We start from the raw sequence: 18912 nt of genomic DNA, 5'->3' as shown, positions 1-18912 counted from the left end.
TCCGAATTCGCAGAACGCATCGTTAAACCACTGCAAAAAGTAAATATTTTTATTAACTCTGAGAAAAATCGAAGCTATCATAGACTCTGGAACGCAGATAACGATCGTACATTCATCGCTCATTCCAAATTTAGAGGAGAAGGAAGTAAAATATTGCTAACACCTGCTTTCGGACAACCAATTGAAGCAAAAGTTTGCCGTGTACCTATTTACCATAAAGATCATGGAAGCAATATATTTAATTTTGTGGATACATTAATTGTAAAGACTGATAAGCTAAATATGCCTTGCCTAATAACTCCAGAAATACATGAACTGTTGATTAATCCTGCGGCAGAAGAATCAAACGCAGAAAGAAGATTATAATTACGGAAGCAAAAACGCACAAAGTTTATTCGCCAATGCACAGTCAAACGACAGTGTCGAGTCCCCCCCGCTAATGCTTATGGAGGAGAAAAACGAAGAGGAGAAGGCGAGTGCTTACGGAAACACAGACTTGTCGTCTGCTGAATGCCTACACGAAGAGCAAGTTAACTGTCCCTCGCTGAGAGAAGCATGAAAGCTAGCTATAGAAAAAAAAAAAAAAAAGAAATTATTTATTTAAAGATCATCTGTTACATCACACACACACAAAAAAAAAAAAAAAAAAAAAAAAAGGGGTGGGGGAAATTATTTATTTATAGATCATGTGTTACATCACCAAGAAAAAATATTAGGACAGACTGTTTTTCAGTTAGTGCTTCCGCTTAGTAGAAGAGCACAAGTGTTGGAATTAGCACATAGTTCCATTTTCGGTGCACATCTTGGAATAATGAAAACAAAGGAGCGAATTAGCACAAGATGTCGAAACCTTTTGTAAAACATGCAAAGATTGTCAGTTGAAGAGTCCAGAAAAGCGATCTGACAAGATTCCCATCACACTGGTCAGAAGGCCAGGATTACCTTTCGAAACAGTTAACATCGACGTTATTGGACCTATTGAACCTCCCTCTGCTAGGAAACATAAATATGTGTTTTGTCTGGTAGATCAACATTCTCGATGGCTAGAAGCCATTTCACTGAGGAGCTTGACAGCAAAAGCCACTATGACATGCTTTTGGAGATTTTCATGAAAACAGGAATCCCTAATACAATAGCTAGTGACAACGGAAGTAACTTTGTTTCAAAATTAACTAAAGAATTCCAGAAAAGACTAGGTTCTCTACACCTGCTTACAGTGCTTCAAATGGATTAGTAGAAAGATGGAACAAGTCCTTCAAGCAAATGTTACATCATATCATCAGGACTGATCCTTCGAATTGAAATAAGCACATCCCATACCTGCTCTTTGCATACAGAGAAGTACCAAACTGCACCACAGGTGTCTCACCATTTCAGCTGATGTATGGAAGACAACCAAGAGGTCCTTTAGCAGTACTGAAGTCTTCATTGGTCAGGAGAAATACCTATACCACCTAATCTAAGTGAATCCGCAGTAGATTACTTACATCATTTAAAAATAAGGTTAGAACAAGCAGCTGAACAAGCCAATTTAATTGCAAGTGATAAACAGCAAAAATATGCTGGCAACTTTAATCGGAGATCAGTACCAAAAAATTTCAAAATCAGAGAACAAGTTTATTTATTCATCCGAGATTCAAATAACAAACTCTATGCGCGATGGACTGGACCAGGAGAAATCGTGAATCATTGCCCACCCCATTCCTATAAAGTAAAACTATGTGATGGAAAGATCAAACATGCTCATGCAAATAAAATTCGAAAATTCCAAGCTAGCGTCAATGCAGTTATAGTGATATTTGAAAATGAAGAAAAATTTGGAGAAATTATAAATTTGCCAGGAAAAAAACTGTCGAACGCAGATGCATTATCCAGACTCCCCACCTGTGAACATTGAACATTAATTTACTGTTCATCTTCACAAACATTTTGTATAGTTAACGATTAGATAGTTTTTCTTTGCTTTTCTTAATAAATTTACAATTTTGTGCAAATAAGATGTTTATGCAATTTGAAATAGATAGAAAAATTATTGGATAACAAATATTCGAGGTAAGTGGTAAATTTAGATATTTGTCTCCCAAGGATATAAATCATGCTGCAGCATCATTAATTAAAGAGAACGTTAAGAATATAATTTTATAAATATATAAGAAGCTTAATAATTTTACTGTCATCATTGGAATAATACTAGAGTATATTTTAACATGTTTATAAAAGAAAAAATATCCACTTTGGGTTAAGAATTGATAAATTGTTACAATAATAATAATGTTCGGAACAAATGAAGTTAAAAATGTGTTATCTATGTTTATATATGTTTATGTAGTAATCACCATTTCAGCTGATGTAGGCATTTGCTAAAACATTTGAAACAACTGAAGACATTTGCAATGTAATACCTAAAATTGATATGTAATTTTAGGTATTACATTGCAAATGTCTATAGTAGTTGAGATTTGAAAATTCGGATAGAATGTATAAAAGTTTATGTAGTTTTTTTTTTTTTTTTTCTTTTTCTCGTTGATTGCAAACAATTGCTAGATTTTAGTTTCCAGATTGCTGATTAATTTGTAAATAATATCAACAACAATCTTACGACGGGGGTGTGATATCTGGCGACTGTTTGACGATCAACAGAGCGTGCTTGGCGCATGTAGCTCTTCTCCAAGAAGGGTTAATGTATTTGAAGAGAGTTATATGTTAATTAAGACACAATAACACGTCGAATAAATACTAATTCAGAAGTCAAACAACAAAAATCAGCGTTAATTTACAAAATTTTCACAGGACTAGTTTCGATGGTTTTACCGAACCATCATCTTCAGCTGCAAAACCGCAAATGAACAAGATGGGAAATAATGTTTAGATAAGATAAGAAAGCCTGGACAAGAATAAGCAAGTGGCGCCATCTGTTGGCGAAACCAGAACTAAAACATAATTTCTCTAAAAGCCGAAGGCAAATTTGGATTGGAATTAGGATCGTTAACTAGAACAGAAAGATTTTTATGAATGTGAAATGCCTCTAGAAAATCCAGTTCTCCAATGGAAGATGTTTTTTGAATAATTTTGGCAGCAGAAAAATTGAAAGTGTGATTTTCGGACCAACAATGTTGAGCAACAGAAGACTTCTGTGTTTCCTTTTTTCTAACATATGCCTCATGTTCTTTGACGCGAAATTTTAAGGCTCTCTTAGTTTGGCCAATGTAAATTAAACCGCACTGGCAAGGAATCCTATAAATACCCCAGGAATTCATATCCGGAATGGGGTCCTTGAGTATAGAAGTTGGAATTTTATTGATGGGAGAGTAAACAACCCGAAAGTTAAATTTCTGCAAAATATGTGCAACTTTATAGCTAATTGATGGAAAGAAGGGAATGACAACAGAATTTTTATAATCTCCTAAAATAAGAGTGTGGCTTTTAGTGTGTTGAGATGAGAATTTTTTAACTGCTTGATTAATAATGTTGGGTGAAAACAAACACATTTTGTTTTCCAAAATAAATATTACAAGCAAACTGAGGGATTAGCCATGGGAAGCCCCCTCAGTCCCATCCTGGCTGATATCTACATGCATTATTATGAATCAAAATTGTTTGAAACTTTAAACTTCCCGGCATGGTTTCGCTACGTAGACGATACTTTTACCCTGTTTGAAGGTAATAAAGATGATTTAAATAGAGTTCTTTCAACAATGAATTCTATTGATCCTGCTATTCAGTTCACTTTTGAACTTGAGACTCGCAATTCTCTTCCGTTTCTCGACATTCTGGTCACACGTAACACATCCAACTTCAGTACTACAGTTTACCGTAAACCTTCATCGGTTTGCCTTCCACCACACTTTAAATCATGTCATCCGACTAAACAAAAGTTAGCTTCATTTTATTCCTATGTTTTCCGTGCTCTTCAAGTTTGCTCCTCCAAACTAGCCCTTGACGAAGAACTAAATTATTTAAAAGCAATAGCTATTGACAGGGGCTTTTCACCCAACATTATTAATCAAGCAGTTAAAAAATTCTCATCTCAACACACTAAAAGCCACACTCTTATTTTAGGAGATTATAAAAATTCTGTTGTCATTCCCTTCTTTCCATCAATTAGCTATAAAGTTGCACATATTTTGCAGAAATTTAACTTTCGGGTTGTTTACTCTCCCATCAATAAAATTCCAACTTCTATACTCAAGGACCCCATTCCGGATATGAATTCCTGGGGTATTTATAGGATTCCTTGCCAGTGCGGTTTAATTTACATTGGCCAAACTAAGAGAGCCTTAAAATTTCGCGTCAAAGAACATGAGGCATATGTTAGAAAAAAGGAAACACAGAAGTCTTCTGTTGCTCAACATTGTTGGTCCGAAAATCACACTTTCAATTTTTCTGCTGCCAAAATTATTCAAAAAACATCTTCCATTGGAGAACTGGATTTTCTAGAGGCATTTCACATTCATAAAAATCTTTCTGTTCTAGTTAACGATCCTAATTCCAATCCAAATTTGCCTTCGGCTTTTAGAGAAATTATGTTTTAGTTCTGGTTTCGCCAACAGATGGCGCCACTTGCTTATTCTTGTCCAGGCTTTCTTATCTTATCTAAACATTATTTCCCATCTTGTTCATTTGCGGTTTTGCAGCTGAAGATGATGGTTCGGTAAAACCATCGAAACTAGTCCTGTGAAAATTTTGTAAATTAACGCTGATTTTTGTTGTTTGACTTCTGAATTAGTAGTTATATGTTAGCCTCAGAAGATGAAAGTAGTAGATTGTACTATGCGGTAGGAGCGATGTACTGTTCTGAGTTACTATTATGCTTTGAATCATATTTTCCTAATAAATGTTCGTTTCGTCTTGCTAAATGGTGCCTTATTAAACCACGAAGTCATCACACCCATGATTCAAAATTTCCCAGAATCATGCACCAGATTACGTCACAATACGGTTTTCATAACATTCAACTACTAAGGCTACCATAAATGAAACAACAACTTCGCCATAATACAAGGGGTACCTTAAAGTCTAGTACTCTACCCAGATTTTCTTCTTTCTACCTATGCATTATTCATTCACAACTAATTAAAAGCTGAATAGTTGTGATTTTTTTAAACTGGATGATTCTTTTTTAAACACCTTGTATACAAGTTATAGGCAAATAGGTCAATTACTTCACTGCCTTTATTAATGGCATGGAATATTGCTATTAATTTTCTTGATTTTTATAATTTTAATAATATCTTGATTGTTATAAGTTAATTTTAATAATAAAGAAGGATTTATTTCCCTACTAGCATGTTTGCTGACAACAGTAAGACAGGTATTTTTTTTTTTTTTTTTCTGATACTCAACTATAATGATTGAACATGATCTTTTCATACAAAAAAGTATTTTCTATACTGCCTGCACATCAACTAGATTGAACAGCTCATCATTCTATCATTATAAATTCAATGCCACAGTTGCATTAATATTCTTATAAGCACTGAAACTACCACAGTAGTGGTAGTTCTAATACAGTGTTCATGTTTGTTAGTCACACTTGAGATAGATGTCAAAACTTGTTACTTAAAAAAATAAAATAAAATAAAAGGTCGTACCTAGCATATTTAATATTCAATGATTTCAAATATATGTTTCATATTCTTTCAGCATTACAGTTAGTGACAAGAATAGGGGGCAAACTAAATATTAGCTGGTCAAAGGCTTGATGTAGAAAAAGGTTGCTTTAGTCTCTCAATCAAACCGGCATCCTTGATTTGATGAAGGTTTTGAATAAAACTCTTATTGATTTCAACGGCCATAGGCGTAGCTAGGGTTTTCAGCGTTCAGGGACAACTGAAGATTTTGTGCCCTTCTCCGTGTGCCACGAATGGAAAACACTTCATTCTAAAATTTCATACCATCAATTTGGCGCCCACTGGATGCTGCACCCAGGGACAGATGTCCCCTTTGCCCCACCTTAGCTACGCCACTGTCAACAGCGAATAGACATAGGCCCCTCCTCTCAAAAGCAAATATATTTTGCAAAGTATGTGTAGCAATGACCCTATTTATATTGAAAGCAATGGGTGGAGCAAACTCAACATTAATGTAGCACTATCTGCAAGGTCATTCCTAGATCACTGGCTCCATGCATACTTTTCTAAGATTGTCATCCCCAAATTAAAAAAAAAGCTCAATGATTAATAAACTTTTTATTTCATACTCACTAAGCACTTACATATGACAAGTACTTACAATGAATTTAAAGTATTTAAGTGTAGTAACGTAAGAGTCCGGCCACCCACGCATTTTTACGCGCTGCATCCCCGCTAGGAACGACCCTGACTATCTGTCTAGAAAAACAGTAACAAAACAAGGCAAACTAAGATTAAGACTTTTAAGATATTAAAATTCTAAATGCATCATGAAGGATTGGGGTTTAATCTTAGTATCCGGTGCACACGGGATTTGGCTACTTTTAGCGACTTTTCTGAAGAGCAGTAAAAACGGGACATATACGATGAGTAGTAAACGGGTCATTCAAAGAATATATATAGTTATACATAGTATATACTATGTATATAGTGATAGTATATAGTGTATAATATATACATAGATGTTCTTTGGGTCATTTTTGGTGTTCGCGATAATTTTCAAAATCGCACAAAGGCTGCATTGTATACTAGGATTTTACCAGGATTGTATTTGAATTAATGTCATAAATCAAGGAAGATAATTTTTTTAGAACATGTAAAGCTTCAAGAAAATTGAATTCACCATCTGAAAAATCTTTGAAAATAATTTTTGCAGAAGCACAGTCAAAATTGTAATTTAGTTTCTAATTATATTTGGCTATCAAAGATTTACTCATTTCTCCATTTGACATAAAATTTGTTTCTTGACATGAAATTTTAATGCACCTTTCAGTTTGGCTGATGTATCTGAAACTACATTAATAAGATATGCTATCAATGTCCTGGAAATTACAAATAGAATCTTTATGAAATGAATTTACTGATAGATGAGAAAATGTTTGAACTTCTGAAGAATCCGTGAAATTTTATAGCTGATACAATGAAATGAAATGACAACAAGGTTGTTAGTGTTATTAGAGTAGAATGCCTTTATCCAGGAAAAGAAAAGCTTTATTAATGAGCATAGGAGTAATGGTAACTACTTTCAAATATCTGAGTTCACAAGAAAACACATGTTTAAAACAACAGATATTTTGAGTGTTAAGCTGTGTTAACATTAAAAGTTGCAATCCATAATACTGAAAATGAACTTAAAACCAATTATGCATATATCCTCACATACTTTGAAGTTGGCACTACCATTACTTGTTATTTATTTCCTTTCCTTCATGGGTTTGTTTTTTCACATCTACAAAACTAAAATAGTCAATCTTATTTTAAATCACTTCTCTCAAATCTTGAGAATATTCATTTGGAGACACTTATCAAAATATTTACTTAGTGATAGTTGGCGATAATCAGTAATATACGTCAGCTTACGTCAATAGTGCAAAGAACAAGTTTGCCTCCAGCCATGCCCAAATGTCGCCAAAGTCAACCTCGTACTCCCAACTGAAGACTAACCCAAATTCCCCTAAAAACTCATTCAATAAACTGAAAAACTTCTGAAGCAAATTCATACAGAGAGATTTTTGAGGAAAAAAAAATTTTTTTTTTTTTAATTTCAAAAAAGTTTTCGAGATTACATAATAAAATGTATCAATAAAGTTAATCACTAAAACAATTACTATTAATATTATTCAAATCACTTCATATGGTGATAAATAACGGCAAAACATCCTATTCTATTCTAAGGATTCCCTGTAATTGAAATGAAAATATTTAGATATATCAAATCTTTAAAACGAAACGACGAAAATATCCCCAAAAATTTACAAGAAAGCGATAAGCAGCCAAGGTTGGCTACACTAGTTTCATTTCATTTCAAAATCCATCTCTCATAGAGAACTTTGTTTTACATTTGGAAATACCACAATTTAAATTCTACTTTGTTAATCATGACGCATAGTTACGATATTAATATCAGGGACCAACGAAAAACACTTACTATTTATAAATAAATTTCATTCACTTCCTAAATTTTAGAACCACACTCGGAGAGCAAAATAATAGTGTTGCCACATGAAACTTTTTTCACAAAGGATCCCTTTTTATCAACGAGATTTTTTTCGCGACACGATATTAGAAAACATAAAAATAAATACTTTCCCGTTCCACAATCACTTCCCGATTGAGAAGCCTTGTATTGAAACATAAAAGTTTTTACAAAAGTTAAAATTTATGAAAAGACTCTGAAATAAAAAATTAATAAGAGAAAACTGCTAAAAGAAATAAATGTTCTCACATCCCGGATCCAGATCAACTCAACAGTTCAGTTATTGTCACTCTTCTGTCCTTTACATCAACTTCAACTTTTACTTTGTTGTTATACGAGGTTAAGCACATGTGAGGTATTACCGGGAAGAAGTTATTATCGTGAAAATATGTCATGTTTTGAGCTAGTAAAAATTTCACAATTCATGTATTTTTAAAATAATGATTCGAACTGCATGTGGGAATGCAATGTGCCACTTCAAAGTGTATCAGTGCAAGAAAATTTCCTACATAGGTACATAAAATTTATCAGTATTTTATGTGCTGATTTTTATTCGAATAGATGCATGATTAAATTTTTAATTATAGTACGATTTATTCTTAACTTTTTAATGAAATCTTTTATGCAATTGACACATTTTCATTACAAGGTTCAGTTTTGTTATCCGCAATCGGTTAATTTTTTCTTATGCAATAGTTTGAAATATAGAATTCGACTTTCCTGGTTAGTTAAAATTTTGAATTGCAAGCATGGGGATAACCTCACCTTCATTGAAATTATTGTATTCCTCCCGGATACACGATTAATATTCATGAAATTTTCTTCAAAAAGTTAAAAATATTTAGCGGCTGATCTTCATTTTATGGTTACCGACGAGTTTGCGGTTTGGTGAAGTTTGGCAACAAAATTCCAACATTAATTTTATTATTATTTGAATTTCTGATCAGGTGTGGTTGATTTCATTTAGTTAAAAGGATTGCTGAAAGTAAAAATACTTTTTGACGATGGTTAATGTAGCCTTCTGTGGTAGAGCTACTTAGATACCAGGGATATTTGAGGAACATGATCAAAATACAGCTTTGAACCTAACTGCATATCTAAGGGCTTATAAAGAATGTTAGAATGGCCGTTTGTACTGTTTCTCTTTTTTTTCCCCAAAAATTATGTGTAAACCCTGACCACTCTCTAAAATTTTAAAATTTTTCTTTAAAATATATTAATGAATGAATAAAAGAAATCTATTACTTATGAATCATATACTTCGACTCAATTTTGCATACAAGTTGACATGATTTGCATTTGCTACTTATGCTTATTATGCTATTTGTGGTAAGACAAAACGTATTTAGGCTGATCTTTACAATATGGTAACTGGTAGTTTGGCGACATTTTGGAGGCGATAAAGGTTACTACCTGGGACTTTGGTAATAATGTGAGCAGTACTCAGTTCCGATTATGCATTATTTTGTGTGAGGGAAATGAGAGATCATGTGATATGTCATGTGATATTAATGGACGAATTACGGTTCTTTAATCGGAAAAGGGGGGAAATCGGGAAAAAATCTGGAAATTTTGTATTTGCCTTTATTCTGTGTTGTGTGAAACAGTGTTCATTAATTTTTGGATCCCATGGCCCTAACTAAAGTGAATTTGAAATGGGTATTTAGTGGGATTGAAAGGCATAGTAATAAATGTTTCTTTAAGGTTGTGCGAGATAGAAGTAAAGATGTTTTATTAAGTTATTTATTTTACCTGGTACCTTGGTGTGAACTATAAGTATGATTTTAAGGATCCTGAAACAGAAATAAGAAAAGTTTATCGGACACGTAATCAAGATTCTGAAGAAGAATAGGTAAGTTAGTATTTTTAATTATTTGAGGATATTATTTTTATGCATTGTTCTAAATGTAAGGTGGAAGTAAAGTAATTTGCGTAAACGTGCATGGAAATAATTTAATATAAGTATTTTTAATTATTTGAGGATATTATTTTTATGCATTGTTCTAAATGTAAGGTGGAAGTAAAGTAATTTGCGTAAACGTGCATGGAAATAATTTAAATATTTGACACTAAGTATTTCTAACCATTTGTAATGAAGTAAAGGTATGAATTAGTTAGTGACGTTTGTAATATAATAGATAATGTAGAGGTAAAAGTTTATGGATATTTTATTTATTTTATACGGGGAAATGTTCATATTTGGAAAGGGTATGTACTTTTTCGCAATCAGGTAATTTCATATATGTTCTTTTTACCAGGTTTAAAGATTCAGAAAATTGTTATGCAATTTTGTGAAATTTTTCTAGTTTATGAGAAAAAAGCAGTGTACATGGATATAGTGAAGAGTGTGCGCAATGCCATTTTTGTGCAATTCTGGGATGTTTTTTTAAGTAAAAATAAGTTGACGTGTACATGGTTTAGTGATATTTTAATTAAATGATAGTTATTTTGTGAATTTTATGTTTGTAGGAATTTGGTATACGTTTAAGTTGAAGTAAACGTGCATGGAAATAATTTAAATATTTCACACTAAGTATTTGTAATGCTTGCGATATGAATTCGTTGGTGATGTGTATAATATAATAGATGATTTAGAGGTAAAAGTTTTTGGATATTTTATTTATTTTATATGTGGAAATGTTCATATTTGGAAAGGGTATAAACTTTTTCGCGATCAGGTAATTTCATATATGTTCTTTTTACCGGGTTCAAAGATTCAGAAAATTGTCATGTATTTTTGTGAAATTTTTCTAATTTATGAGAAAAAAGCAGTGTACATGGATATAGTGAAGAGTGTGCGCAATGCCATTTTTGTGTAATTCTGGGATGTTTTTTTAAGTAAAAATAAGTCGGCGTGTACATGGTTTATGTGTATGTGTTATTTTGAAAAATGCGTAAGGAGTATGGTATTGTGCACTTTTTCCCAATTTTGCAGTGAATATTTGTCATGATTAAGCAGTTTTTTTAGATAAAATTTCTAGCATAAGTGTAATTCGGCTAGTAGATTGTTGGAAGAAGTGTTCCGTAGATAAAAAGAAAAGAAACATGTCTTTACTTCGTGAAGACAAAATGGCGACGGAAAAAAAAATAGAGAGTTGCTGTAGGAGAGTTGGTCGCCAAATTTTCGCCAAAAAATCGCCAAGTTACCATAATGTAAAGATCAACCAAAGAAAGGATATGAAATTACCTGATCGCGAAAAAGTATATACCCTTTCCAAATATGAATATTTCCACATATAAAATAAATAAAATATCCAAAAACTTTTACCTCTAAATCATCTATTATATTATAAACGTCACCAACGAATTCATACCGCAAGCATTACAAATACTTAGTGTCAAATATTTAAATTATTTCCATGCACGTTTACTTCAACTAAAACATATACCAAATTCCTACAAACATAAAATTCACAAAATAACTATCATTTAATTAAAATATCACTAAACCATGTACACGTCGACTTATTTTTACTTAAAAAAAAAAAAATCCCAGAAATGCACAAAAATGGCATTGCGCACAATCTTCACCATATCCATGTACACTCCTTTTTTCTCATAAATTAGAAAAATTTCATGAAAATGCATCACAATTTTCTGAATCTTTAAACCCGTTAAAAAGAATATATATGAAATTACCTAATAACGAAAAAGTATATACCCTTTCCAAATATGAACATTTCCACGTATAAAATAAATAAAATATCCATAAACTTTTACCTCTAAATTATCTATTATATTATAAACGTCACCAACGAATTCATACCGCAAACATTACAAGTACTTAGTGTCAAATATTTAAATTATTTCCATGCACGTTTACTTCAACTAAAACGTATACCAAATTCCTACAAATATAAAATTACTTTACTTCCACCTTACATTTAGAACAATGCATAAAAATAATATCCTCAAATAATTAAAAATACTAACTTACCTAATCTTCAGAACCGTCATTATGTGTCCGATAAACTTTTCTTATTTCATCCGCTAAATAAAAAGCAAGCGTATGTGCGCCTGTTTCAGGATCCTTAAAATCATACTTATAGTTCACAGCAAGGTACCAAGTAAAATAAATAACTTAATAAAACATCTTTCCTTCTATCTCGCACAACCTTAAAGAAACACTTCTTACTACCCCTTTCCAATTCACTTTAGTTAGGGCCATGGGATCCAAAAATTAACGAACACTGTTTCACACAACACAGAATAAAGCCAAATACAAAATTTCCAGATTTTTTCCCGATTTCCCCCCTTTTCCGATTAAAGAACCGTAATTCGTCCATTAATATCACATGACATATCCCATGATCTCTCATTTCCCTCACACAAAATAATGCGTAATCGGAACTGAGTACTTACTGCTCACATTATTACCAAAGTCCCAGGTAGTAACCTTTATCGCCTCCAAAATATCGCCAAACTACCAGTTACCATATTCTAAAGATCAGCCAAAAACTCATATGTATTTCACTCATATTACATATAATTTTTCATAATAACAAACAAGTTTAAAATGTCGAAAAGAAAATACTGAAATGCTTGCGTAAGAGCAATACAGCATAGAATTTGAAAACAAACATCTCTTTCCCCAATCTGAGTGATAATTGATTACTGTTTGGCATTCAAGTCTGTTTAGTAAGGGGAAGTGGTTAGATTTCATCTATCGTTAGCAACAGGCTTGAGCACTTTACAGGTGACAGTGAGATTTAGCTCAGTTCCGCCCCCAATTTTGATGGAGAGTGCTCTAGGGCCCAGGTCTGAGAGTCTACCACCAGAGAGGACTTTCGGTTCGTCATATATTTAGAGTTTCCCCATGCCACAAGAAATGGAGATTCAATGGTAAGCATATGTTGCACATCTTGTTAAGTTTAAAGCTTGAAGTAAAAATACTTTTGGTGCAGTTGTTACATATATGGATAGTGTGATAAAGAACCTGAAAGTTTCAGGAGACACCAAGAAGTTAAATTATTTAAAGGATGGAACCCAACAATATCTTTCAAGCAAATAATAAATCTAGTCATGTTCTGATATTGCTTAATAAAATGCTAGTGGCCAAAAGCATAATTGATATTACTGATTATTGTACTGTATATACTCATATTTAAATAGACATAAATATTATGTATATCAAACTGTAAATCTTGCTTCTAATGTTGGGGAATTTTATAACTATTACGTCTTTACAGTATATTAACTTAAAATGTTTGCCTTTGAAAGTCAAACTGTAAAGAAGGTAAAGCACATTTAGCTGCCCTCTTAGATTTTTGTTTCATCAAAAAATGAATGTTCAAAGGCATATAAAAATGTCTTTGAATGCATTCGCTTTAAAAAACTTCTTGCCACATAATTCATCTCTAATACAGTACAATAATCAGTAATCTCCATTAAAAGCAATTTTTAATAACTTTTGATTTTTAAAAAAAATATATTTTAAAGAAAGCTGTTCTGAAGACTGCCAGATTTAAAAGGGAGAGGGAAGATGCTGCTTATTTCCTTATGAAAATACAGAAGATTTGAACACACAGAATATAAATGACTTAATTACTTTTAAATATATAATATTTGACTGATGGAATAATTTTTAATCATCTTATTTTTACTTTAAAATTGAATTCTTAACTTCATCACATCTTCTAGAAATTATCTGCTGATAAAGTTAGATGCTAACATTTTAAATTACTTTTTTTTTGGGGGGGGGGATTTCCTGAATGCCAGTTTAGCTTCTTTCTTGGCCATAATTGTCTCTACAACCATTGTTTACACAATTATGTTTTTGTTTAAATAAAGTTTTTTTTATTTATTCATTTATTTTTATTGCAATAGAATTCACTATTTAGGCTTTGGAATATTTCATAGCAAGACGCTCATTTATAATTTATTCTGACTCATTTATTATAATTTAATCAGCACATTATTATAATTTATACTTATTCCTAATAGATTATATTGTCATTTCGTTGATCTAAATCCTAGATGTGTTACTCGGTTTATTGAATGCCTATGAGGTTATACAACATGGCACAATAATGGTCAAAAAGCTCTATCTGCTGACATTTAGACTTTTTTAATTGAATTCATTTTCCATCCTATGTATTACAAAAGAGAAATGTCTGTTTTGTTAAATGCAATTTTTAATTTTATGCCTTCTCTTTAGTCTTATATAGTTATTTTTTAGTAAAAAGTTTATTAATAACTTAATTTATTTAGTAATTTAAGAAAAAATATAATTATTTGTTTTTATTTCAAACTTCTTTTTTATGAAAATAAATAGTTTCAGAGATGAAACCAATGTTACTTGAGTTGGGAAGCTCATAAAGAAAAAAAAAGACTATACATAAAAGCATGGGAGAAGAAGTCAAAATGCACCTACAAGACATTGAAAATAGTATGTGGTATGGCATTAACAAAAATGTATCAAATAAATAACAGATTACACACTTTAATGCAATTATCCAAAATATCTTTAATTAAATAATATTTTAAAATACAGAAGACAAGAGTTCTTTTTTTAAAGAAAGCCAAATAATAATTAATGTTGGGTTTTATTTATTGTATTTTAGAAAATATACTAAAGCTTTGAGGAATTTAAGGGGGAAATGGAAATATTCATATTGCATGTGGTACTTTACAATGTAAATTTTTCATCATACTCTAAAATATTAAAAAAAGATTGTCATCTGCTGATCAATTTTTGAGTGAGACTGCCTATAATATTTTCAATAATTTTTAATTTATAGCAATCTAAGGCTAATGAGTTAAGCTTTATAAAAAATTTAAAAAGGAAAGATACTTTCGAATTATCTGCATCCTTGACTGAAAAGCTGTAAACTCTGTGCTAACTTTTATAGCATTTACAAAGTCATTGATGACTAATTTTTATCTAAGTTAGTTCAAGAAATGCAACAATCATTTTCAAAACAATAGCATGCCAAGAATTCCATATGAGAGCAATCAGTAAATAAAATTAAAAACAAGAAACATTGGTAATACAACATTGTCAAGAAGTTGTAAGCTTCTAGCTAAAATTTATGTGAAAGCTAGATCTTGACTTGAACTGTGAAGCGACTATTCACTAAGTTCAACTTGTATCAGTAACAACACATAAAAAGAGTGAAAAGACCCTTTTATTCAACTTCAGTATGTACAGTTGCATTCCTGGTACTTAACAAAGCCTTGCCTGTACTTTTGGCAGCAATTCAAAATAGAAATGCAAAATTAATCCTAAATTGAATAAATCAGCTGAAGATGTACAGAGATATTTAAATGAATATATGGCTCTTGGTCCTACTACCAACGTAAACTAACCAGCATTCAATATGCACAGCCATAAAATAGCGAGCCTAAGTAGAAAAAAAAAAAAAAAAAAAGGCAGAACACAAAAGGCAGAACACACTCTGCCTAAGTAACTCAGACAACAGCTTAAGTAGTAGCTTTCTATCCTAATTTGCATAATGTATGAAACTGAAATCTCATTCTTGCAAGAAAGCTTTGGTTGAAAGCAAGAGATATAGGAAAAGTTGCTTCCAAAATAAAATTAACTGTTAATAAAATTTATTAAAACTCCACATATTTCCCCGCCAGAATTTAAATAATCGAATACAAAGGTCTAAACTAACCTTGTTGAGATTTTAAATTCTAAGTTTAAAAGCCAAATTTTACATTGGAAAACTAAATCCAAACTATTGTTTAACTATCGTATAGTTTTCTTTCAGGAACAAAAATAAATCATTTCTTTAATCAGCTGCTCTCCTTTCAGTCCTCTGGAAGGAAAGTACTTTAGTATTGCTGTTCAACATCATTCACAGTGATTCTTAATTACATCATATTTTCAAAAACAAGTCATTTGACTCCATTTAACTTCACTTTAATTCAATTTCATTTCTTCAAAGCTTAAATTTAATTCCCCCAGCACTCTTCAGAAAAGTGTTCTGTAACAATTTTTGACCATGTAGGCTTTCAAACATACTACCTTCTGAACATGAAGTGTTAAACATCTAGGCACACTAGACCTTGATAACATCTTAAGTTCAACGTGCACCTAATGTGCTAACCACGTAAGTGATTTAAAACTTTAATGTAATCTGGAGAGCCCAGCTTAAAACTTCACACATACTTGTAGCTTACTTTACAATTATTTCATTTAAATTTATCTAAGATAGCTAGCTAAACTTTTAAACATTTCTCATTCATCCTTTAACAGCTAACTTCAGACATTTTACTTTTACTATTAAAATAAAAACTTTCAGTCTTGAAACATAATATCATTGTAATAAAATATGCATATTTACAACATAATACAGTAAGAAATTTTAAATGTTCATTTGTACTTTACATCAGTCGCACATAGTTGCTGTAACAATCTTCTATAAAATTTTGCCAATAATTCCCAGTTTTGTCCTCAAAAAAATTGAGTCTTCTGGATTAAAAGCAGTAATAAATTTAAAATGTTGTGAAAACAAATTCAAAGCTATTTGGCCATTAAAAAAAAAAAAAAAAAAAAAAACAGTAATGACCCCTCTTGAGGTAAAACCAAAATTACATAGCAACTTCTGCACATAGTATAAAATTTAACTGACTTTTCAAATTAAGAAGGGAAAAAAAAATCACTTATCCTTTTCTCTTTGAAAGTCTGACATTCTTTTTAATAAAAATTTATTCCATATTGGAATTTTCTACAATTGTTGAGATCTGAGCCTCTTTCGTGACTGATCTCCTGAGTGTGGTTGGGGATCCTTCCTTTTGTTCCTTTATCTGAGAACCTTCCTTTGATGTTGCGGGAACTGAAATTCTGGACCCTTCTTCCAGGCTTGCAGAATTCATTTCTCTGTCTCTGACCTGCATCCCTCTGGACCATTCTTCAGAATGAATTTCCTTAGTTTCCGTGGCCTCATCTGTTGTAAAGCTGTCAGTTCAGCTGGCCGCATCTGGTTTGAACTTCTGTGGGCAGGAACATCAATGGTATTTGGAACCGGCACTTGACCTTTTGCCTCTTTCCTGGCAGCTGCTTTGCTGATTTATCATTGAACTTTCCAGACTGTTCCTTCATTCATTGATTTCTTAATGCTGACTCTAGCTATTTTCACCTTTCTTGCCAGTTGTTTTCATCTTCACTTTCTTTTGATGCTGCTGTGCATTTGAAATTGCCTTTTTTTTTTTTTTTCTTTTTTTTTTTTTTTTTTTCTTGAGTGTAATCTTCTGAAGTTTCTGAAGCACTGGTTCTAGGTTCACTTCGAGTTTTTTTCAAAATCTGAGTATTGGCATATGTTTCATTGCCACACTTTGTTGGCCATAGTGGCACTCCATATTTTAATACATATTTATTTGAGAATGAATCGGAGACAGTTTTTGTGGAAGCTCATTTGAGGGGAGCTACCTCTACTCACTTAGAAAATCTGTCTGTGATAACTGGCAGGTATCTATTTTTATTTATTTGGCTTCATGGGTATGGTCCAAATAAATCAATTCTGACAAATTTATTAGGGAATGTGGTTACTTAATACTATTCAAGTAACCAGCCAGGGTGTAATTAATATTGTTAATTAGCTGACACATGGCATAACTTGCCATACACATTCACAAATTTCTGCAACTGCAGAAAACATACAGGGGTTGGACAAAAATATGGAAACACCTTTAAAAAAAATGTTTCTTTGCTTAATATGGTGTAGGAAACCCGTTGGCATCCAAAACAGCTTGCAGTCTTCTCGGAATGGATAAATACAGTTCCTGTATGTTTGCCAAGGGAATATTATACCATTCTTCCTGCAAAACAGTGGCAAGTTCAGATAACAATGTTGGCGGTGGATAACGAAAACGCACTTTCCGTTTCAATATAGACCACAAAAGTTCGATAATATTCAGGTCTGGTGACTGTGGTGGCCAGGGAAGATGGGACAACTCATCCTCGTGCTCAGAAAACCAGTCCTGGACAATGTGAGCTGTGTGAACAGGGTCTTTGTCATCTTGGAAGACACCATCACCATTGGGGAACAAAGTTTGTACCATGGGATGAACTTGATCGGCCAAAATGTTCACATAAGTCTTGGCAGTCATGTGCTCTGACACAGTTATCATGGGGCTAGCAGAGAACCACGATATGGCTGCCCAAACCATAACAGAACCCCCGCCATGTTTCACTCTTGGCAACAAGCAGTCTGTATTATAGGCTTAAGATGGCGTTCTCCAGACGTAAACTTGGCCAGAAGTGGGAAACAATGTGAAAGAAGACTCGTCAGACCATATTACTCGCTTCCACTGCTCTATAGTCCAGGCCTTTATGACTTAAACACCACCTTTTCCTGTTACGGGCATTAGCATCACTGATGAGTGCCTTCTCAATTACAGCACGGCCAGCAATTCCCTGTTTATGAAGCTCCCTTCTAATTGTTTTGGTACTCACAGGGTTCGGTAACACAACATTCATTTCAGCAGTAACTTTTGCAGCTGTGGTCTTCTTATTTTTCGTCACAATTGCCCTTAATGATCGTCTGTCACGATCACTCAGGACACACTTTCGTCCGCGCTGTGATTTAGCAGATGATGTTTTTCCGCTTTTCAAATATGTGGAATAAATCTTCGATACAGTGCCTCTTGAAACACTAAACACCTCGGCTACCTTGCTTACGGAAGCACCTACCATACGTGCTCCAACAATTTACCCACATTCGAAGTCTGTTAACTCTGACATAATGCAATGACAACCTCACATAACAGTACTCCAACAACAACTGAACTGTTTAGCACATTTATGAAGTTGTATAGATGGCGTCAGTAGTCAAAAACGCCAGCACCACCTACATATTT

General features: G+C 32.6%; 2 protein-coding genes across 7 annotated transcripts in view; one reads left to right on the top strand and one right to left on the bottom strand.

The window, feature by feature from the left end:
- The window catches only part of LOC118192155 (transcriptional adapter 2-beta-like), a 73380-nt gene extending 65223 nt beyond the window's left edge, over positions 1-8157 (bottom strand). Inside the window, exon 1 of one of the 5 annotated variants that reach the window (XM_085817709.1) lies at positions 8059-8157. The gene's annotated coding sequence lies outside the window, so the exon portion shown is untranslated. Of the gene's footprint in view, positions 1-7293; positions 7507-8058 lie in introns of those variants that run through there. The other 4 variants (XM_085817710.1, XM_085817712.1, XM_085817711.1 and 1 more) reach the window with 4 other exon arrangements.
- A 270-nt stretch (positions 8158-8427) lies between these two features.
- PolrMT (mitochondrial RNA polymerase) overlaps positions 8428-18912 on the top strand; it is a 149612-nt gene continuing 139127 nt past the window's right edge. Inside the window, exon 1 of one of the 2 annotated variants that reach the window (XM_035372499.2) lies at positions 8428-8619. In XM_035372499.2, the coding sequence (XP_035228390.1) occupies positions 8547-8619 (73 nt within the window). In that variant the 5' untranslated portion in view covers positions 8428-8546. Of the gene's footprint in view, positions 8620-12527; positions 12949-18912 lie in introns of those variants that run through there. The other variant, XM_035372500.2, reaches the window with a different exon arrangement.

Source organism: Stegodyphus dumicola, chromosome 5, assembly GCF_044657685.1.
Source record: "Stegodyphus dumicola isolate Sdum_Otavi_A_Nest chromosome 5, ASM4465768v1".
Classification (NCBI taxonomy): domain Eukaryota; kingdom Metazoa; phylum Arthropoda; class Arachnida; order Araneae; family Eresidae; genus Stegodyphus; species Stegodyphus dumicola.
Note: the sequence above shows the minus strand (reverse complement) of the source record. Positions and strands in the feature narration are given on the sequence as shown.